The sequence below is a fragment of the Cucurbita pepo genome, chromosome LG18, assembly GCF_002806865.2.
Source record: "Cucurbita pepo subsp. pepo cultivar mu-cu-16 chromosome LG18, ASM280686v2, whole genome shotgun sequence".
Taxonomy (NCBI): domain Eukaryota; kingdom Viridiplantae; phylum Streptophyta; class Magnoliopsida; order Cucurbitales; family Cucurbitaceae; genus Cucurbita; species Cucurbita pepo.
In genome coordinates this window covers 620,471-627,297 of record NC_036655.1, presented here as the reverse complement: position 1 = coordinate 627,297, position 6,827 = coordinate 620,471, and the positions used below count along the sequence as shown (strand labels likewise).

General features: G+C 34.8%; 1 protein-coding gene and 2 non-coding genes across 3 annotated transcripts; 1 reads left to right on the top strand and 2 right to left on the bottom strand.

The window, feature by feature from the left end:
* Nucleotides 1-1,243: 1,243 nt before the first annotated feature.
* LOC111779679 (exonuclease DPD1, chloroplastic/mitochondrial) lies at nt 1,244-3,424 on the top strand. Its single transcript, XM_023659787.1, has 4 exons — nt 1,244-1,388; nt 1,946-2,601; nt 2,709-2,914; nt 3,003-3,424. The coding sequence occupies exons 2-4, from the start codon at nt 2,015-2,017 to the stop codon at nt 3,206-3,208; spliced, it is 999 nt and encodes a 332-aa protein (XP_023515555.1). The 5' UTR covers nt 1,244-1,388; nt 1,946-2,014; the 3' UTR covers nt 3,209-3,424.
* A 1,932-nt stretch (nt 3,425-5,356) lies between these two features.
* Nucleotides 5,357-5,430, bottom strand: TRNAT-AGU. Its single transcript has one exon. It is a non-coding gene; the product is annotated as a tRNA-Thr (tRNA).
* An 890-nt stretch (nt 5,431-6,320) lies between these two features.
* On the bottom strand, nt 6,321-6,394 carry TRNAT-AGU. Its single transcript has one exon. It is a non-coding gene; the product is annotated as a tRNA-Thr (tRNA).
* Nucleotides 6,395-6,827: the final 433 nt, after the last annotated feature.

The window sequence follows — 6,827 nt, the reverse complement described above, 5'->3', positions numbered from 1 at the left end:
AAATGCTTATAAAAATACAAAATTAAAAAGTATAATAAAAGACATAGTGATATTGTCCACTTTGCTCGGAATTTTACTTTTGATTTCCGTAAAAGACAGTAGATAGTGTCTTTTATTTATATGTTCATGATCTGCATCTTCATTAGCCAATTTGGAGCTCCAACCATCCTCGACAAAAATTAGGTTAAATTATACAAGATACGGATGAACTTTGGGATGAGTTTTCATTATGCTCTTATACTTAATTATTGTTTATACAGATGAGGGTGTTTGTGAGGTGCATGACACTATGGTATTCCGCTGACCTCATGGCGACGCTACAGATTAGCTTGACTAGAGGGTTCAGGAGGTGTGCGAGCACCCTGGGGATTCACACTCACACGTGTGAGTCGTGTGTAGGGAAGTACTACACATCCAATTTGTCCGAGACTGGAGGCCATCCTTGCGATGTCTAGAGATAGGTTCCTAAATCACGATTGCATGTGTTTGCATCAGCATGACCCTTATAGTGGGGTCACTTACGGCAGGCTCACCCTTATGATGTTTAGAGCTAGGTCCCTAATTCATGATTGCATGTGTTTGCATTAGCATGACCCCTTTAATGGAATCACTTACCGAGTATTTCTTCAAAATACTCAGGCTCACCCTTATGATGTTTAGAGATAGGTCCCAATTTCATGATTGCATGTATTTGCATTAGCACGACTCCTATAGTGGGGTCACTTACTAAGTATTTCTTCAAAATACTCGGGCCGTGTGCCATATTGTTTTTTCAGGCAAAGGCAAGACATCCATATACGGTTGACAGCAGCATCGTAATTAGAGACTGACACGTGCATAAGATAGTTTCATATTTAAAATTCCTAGTCTTGGGTTAGAACATCGTATTTGCATTTCATTTATTTAAATTATTTAATTTGTAATCGTTTTTATCTTATTTTGAACTCCAGCATAATGTTTTGAAACACGCAAGCCCGTCATTGTTTTCTAGTGGTTTAATGTATTCTGAAGTTTTAAATGTTCGGCTACTTATGATGAGCATTTTTAGAGTTATATTCGAGCACGATCAATTTTTTAAACAAAACGTTAAAAGAATTTTAAGATATTTTTATTAATTTAAGATCAAAATTATTACAAATTTTAAAATTAGAAAAAAAAATTATACGATCCGTAATTTTAGCTGCGTCGTATTTTTTTAATTTAAAAAAAAAAAAAAAAAAAAAAAAAATACAAGATGCAGTCTCTTCCGACCTCCGTGTCCCCGAAAAACACTTCTCCGTCTTCGTCCCCGCGATTTACAGCCTCTCTTGCTCTCTGTATTTTTAACTCAGCTTCTTCTGTTGGGCTCTCAAATGTGCAGATTCATTCTCCCTTAGGTCTTCTTTCAGGCAAGTTTCTCTCTCTCTCTCTCTCTCTCGCTCGCTCTGCAAGTTCCCTGTTTTTGCATTGAAAAAATGGTTCAAAATGCGGAAAAGGGTGGAGGATGCTGTGATTCTTTTGAAATCCGAATGTAAATAGGTTGAATTTGCTAGAGAATTTAATGGGTCGATTGCGGTTTCTTTCCATTGTAACCCCTCTTTTTCAATCTGATGCAGCTGTGCTTAATTTGGAAATTTTGAGTATGAGCGATTAAGTGGTTTGCGGTGTTTGATTTTTGTGTTTACTTGATTTTTTTTGTAATGAAGGATTGGGTTTCTCTTTTTGGAGATTTGGGGAGGGATTGGACATGGCGGGAGTTGGGAGTGTTCTTGGTCAAATGGATTTGCTTACAAGGTGTTTGTGAAAATGCCTGAATGAGTTCATGAAAGACAAATTCTATTTTTTTGTCTTCACATGATTGTATTTGTTCTTTTTAGATCATTTGGGGCTTTTAACTTTGTTATTCTGTTCGTTATTTGATAATCAATCTGGTCTTTTACATTCTTTGTTACCCGATTATCTACAGGTTGAAGACAACTGCTTCCAATGCTGGTGTTTTCTGTATAGTTTTCCTCTTGTTGTGTTGTGATTTCAAATGATAACAGCTCCGATGTGCTTCTCAATCTTGCGAGTTCCCAAATTTGGAGTCCCCACTTTAGCTAATTTATGGAGGGAAAACTTCCATCCCTTGAACAGGAATTATGGTCATAGTTCTTGGTATGATCAGCTTGGTTTTAGGATCTATAACCTTGAAGGAGGGCAGAACAAGAGATGGACCAGAAAATCTATGTCCACAAAAGCAGGGAGGAAAGCAAAAACCGACCCGAGCAGTAAACCGAGCAATATCAGGAATGAAATCTTAGAGGAATCGGTTTCAACAAGCTGTACAATTAGCATCAATAAGTCTGAGAAAAATGGAACTCAGAAGCTTCAATGTTGTAATATTCAAGAAACGATTACTAAAGACAAGGAATTGGCTCGCCCGGTGACGGTTATAACCTTCGACATCGAAACAACAGGTTTTAGTCGAGAGCTCGACAGAATAGTGGAAATTGCACTTCAAGATCTCTCAGGAGGAGAAAATAGCACCTTCCAAACATTAATAAACCCAGAATGCTACATTCCAAATGCAGTTGTACATGGCATTACAAGCCGTATGGTCAGTCGACCCGACGTTCCAAGGTATCGACACGTTTGTTGTAATCTCATTTCTCAAATATGTACCATTCAGCTCAGTGCTAGTTAAATATATAGACATATCTAAACATTTCTTGTTTATGTTCATATAGGATGAAGGAACTTATTCCAATCTTATTACAGTTTATCAAAAGCCGTCAGAAACCTGATGGATATGTATTATTGGTAGCTCATAATGCTCGTACCTTCGACGTGCCCTTTTTACTCAAGGAGTTCAGCCGTTGCTCGGTCGACATTCCTCTAAATTGGCTATTTTTCGATAACATTCTTTTAGCCCGTCAGTTGATGAAATCCACAGGTTAGTTTTCGCTTTGCACATGTTATCTTGCTTTAGTTTCTCTATGGATAAAACGAAGCGATGTGACGTAATGTAATATCGTGATCAGATTCGAAGATTAAGAAAATTTCATTGCAAGCTCTTCGTGAGTATTACAATATTCCATTGGTGGGTTCAGCTCACCGAGCGATGTCGGACGTGAGGACATTGTCGCTGATTCTTCAGCGGCTTACTTTCGACCTCAAGCTAGGTATCCCTGATCTCATTGAAAGATCTTTTACTACTTCTGATCTGATTAATAAGAAGAAGAACTAGTGGGTTAAGTTATATGCAGAAATGAATCATAAGTTAGTGATCAAGCTGTGCTTTTGTTGTAATGTCATTTACTAATTTTAACTTCAGTTCATTCTTATTACCAAAATGTTGGGCCATTTTTATTTATGGTCAGCAGATTTGTCTTGATCTCCATGTTCTTCAAGAACTAATGCCTGAATTGGATTATCATGACAAATAAAATCTAGTTTTGTTTTAGGAGTTGTCTATGAAGAAAACATGAAAAGAGGATCCTTGTTTTGTTTTGATGTTGTTGGAAATGGCTGAATTGAACTAATTTTTTAGGCTGTTGTGATCCGGAATTATCTTAGGCCGTGTTTTTTAGGACGACCCAGATCCACCGCTAGCAGATATTGTTCTCTTTGGGCTTTTCCTTTTGGGCTTCCCCTCAAGACTTTAAAACGCGTCACCGTTATAAGGGGTGTTTTGTTCTCCTCTCCAACCAATGTGGGACCCACCTTCAGGGTCTAACGTCCTCGCAGGTACTCTTTCCTTCCTCCAATCGATGTAGGACCTCCGCCAAATCCACCCCCTTTCAGGCCCAGCGTCCTTACTGGCATATCGCCATGTGTCTACCCCTTTTGGGGATAGCCTCCTCGCTGGCACATGGTTCGGTGTCTGGCTCTAATACCATTAGTAACGACCCAGATCCACCGCTAGTAGATATTGTTCTCTTTGGGCTTTTCCTTTCGGGCTTCCCCTCAAGGCTTTAAGACGCGTCTGTTAAGAGAAGATTTCCACACTAGTATTTTGTTCTCCTCCCCAACCGATGTGGGACATCGCATAAAAAAGGTTAAAATCACTTTTGTTAAGTTCAAAATTATTAATTTATTTTACTCTTTTATCGGTCAATACTAGATCTATCAATTAATGAGGTCGGGATGAGGTCCATAGATTGAGTGTTGATTCACATCTTTATGATAGGTGCCTATTAATGAGTGTATGGTATATGTATTATTAGGCGATCATTGATATGGTACATGGGTGAAGAGTTTTAAGAATTTTAAGAATTTTAATCTAGCACCTATGCACCTCGACATTCTCTATCTCCTACAACATGATCATGTTACTTATTTATTGTTTTTAAGAGTGAAGACTGTCTACACAGACCAACACAGGTTCTTTCAGCATGATTGTCTACACAGACCAACACAGGTTCTTTCAGCATGATTCATCCGCACAACTAAACCCAGATTAAGAATTTTAATCTGGCACCTATGCACCCCGACATTCTCCTATATCTCCTACAACATGATCAAGTTACTTATTTCTTGTTTTTAAGAGTGAAGACTATCCACACAGACCAACACAGGTCCTTTCAGCATGATTTCCGACATTCTCCTATATCTCCTACAACATGATTAGGGTACTGATTTCTTGTTTTTAAGAGTGAAGACTATCCACACAGACCAACACAGGTCCTTTCAGTTACTTATCTCTTGCCACACAGACCAACACAGGTCCTTTCAGTTACTTATCTCTTGCCACACAGACCAACACAGGTCCTTTCAGTTACTTATTTCTTGCTACACATACCAACACAAGTCCTTTCAGTTGCTTATTTCTTGTTTCTAAGAGTGAAGACTATCCACACAGACCAACCCAGGTCCTTTCAGCATGATTCGTCCGCACAACCAAACCCAGATTAAAACTTTAATCTGGCACCTATGCACCCTGACATTCTCTTATATCTCCTACAACATGATCAGGTTACTTAGAAGACTATCCACACAGACCAACACAGTCTTTTAAGGACACACAGACCAGACCAACACAGTTCTTTCAGTCCACACAACACACAGCTTCAGCATGATTCGTCCTCAGAACACAGTTCTTTCAGTCCACACAACACACAGCTTCAGCATGATTCGTCCTCAGTCCACACAGACCATTCAGGACGCACAACCCACACAGACCACTTCAGCATGATTGACCACTTCAGTATGATTCGTCTCAGTCATATGAATTTTAAAAAACTTTTCAAGATACATTTCAATATTAACTTTTAACCTATCAATTTATCAATTTAATCCTTCAACTAAATTCTATATTTAAAGAAGTTACATTAATTACAATATTTATTCAAGTTTGTAAACTTAAAACTTAGAAATTAAAATTAATTTCCATCATTGCTTTCATTGAGAGTTGAACTCAAGACCTCCCGCTTACTAAACGGGTGCTCTAACCAACTGAGCTATGAAAGCAACAGAAAATCCTCAACCTCAAAGATTATTGATCAATTTAATTTCTTCTTCACGTGGTTGTTGAACCAAAAAAAACTTATAAATTCTACAATGACAAAGTGTGCAGATGAACGGAAAAATCTTCTGGTTCAGGTGACTCGAGCAATTTGGATAGAATTTCTATAAATTAGGTTAATATCAAACATTCACAAGTTACCGTGCATCCGCCACATTGATTATAACCATTAAATATTCTTAATCTTTATAATAATATTAAAAATATAATAGAGTTGAGTTGGGTTGTAATCCTATTTTCGGGTTAGTTAGCTTGACTCAATCATAAAAATGTCAACTTACAAACTGACCAAAATCTTACCAAACTCAACCCAACCCAACTCAAAAATAAAAAATAAAAAATAAATAATAATAATAATAATAATAATAATAATAATAATAATAATTCAACCTTGGTTTGGGTGGATAATTCGAATTACTCGAATTTTCAAGTCATATAAACGCTCATAATAATGATTTTAATTTATTAGAGTTGGGCATTTGAAGCTACTTTGAGTTGCTCAGATCATTTATTCAAATTTTTATGGTTCATTAGTTCATAAAACATATATTTATTTATTTTTAAATATTTAATTAAGATTTACATCTTAATTTTAATAAATATTTTTTAAAATTGTCTTTATTAAAAATTATTATTAAAAATTATTTTTATAATTATAAAATAAATAAATAAATAAATAAATAAATAAATAAATAAATAAATATATATATATATATATATATATATATATAATTGTATAAAATAAAGGCGTATAAAATGCAAAAATTGATTTATTTTCCAAAAAAAAGAGGACAGTTGAAGTTAGGAGAAAAATCAATTTAAAACAAATTAATAATGCTTTCGTTGAGAGTCGAACTCAAGACCTCCCGCTTACTAAACGGGTGCTCTAACCAACTGAGCTACGAAAGCCTCCATGCTTTTTTTATTATTTATTTTAAATTATCATATTTATGTGTACAAATAAAAGAGACAGGGGAAAGAACTTTTAAGCACTCATTTTGTCCTTCATTATTTAATATATATATATATATATATATTTGAATTTTAATAATTTAATTTAATTTAAATTATAATAAAAAATAGTTTTTATTTTATAATTAATGAATTGCAATTTTTCCAATAATTTAGAAGAGGGTAAAAGATTTTTAAAAGGTCACAAAAAAAATTAATTTAAATAAAAATAATTACAAAAATAAATAGTTATTAATAGTTGATTTTAAATTATTGTCAAAGTAAAAATCACTTTATAATTAATAAATTACAAATTTTAAACTATGTTAGATAGATTTTTAGAAAAGTCACAAAATTTTAATTATTTAAAATAAAAAAATTTGAAAATATA

What these genes read in the sequence shown, in the direction of transcription:
- LOC111779679 (XM_023659787.1), top strand. Translation starts at nt 2,015, where the DNA reads ATGATAACAGCTCCGATGTGCTTCTCAATCTTGCGAGTTCCCAAATTT. An exon ending in AGTCGACCCGACGTTCCAAG is followed by an intron (nt 2,602 to 2,708) that starts GTATCGACACGT and finishes ATGTTCATATAG; the next exon opens with GATGAAGGAACTTATTCCAA. An exon ending in TCAGTTGATGAAATCCACAG is followed by an intron (nt 2,915 to 3,002) that starts GTTAGTTTTCGC and finishes TATCGTGATCAG; the next exon opens with ATTCGAAGATTAAGAAAATT.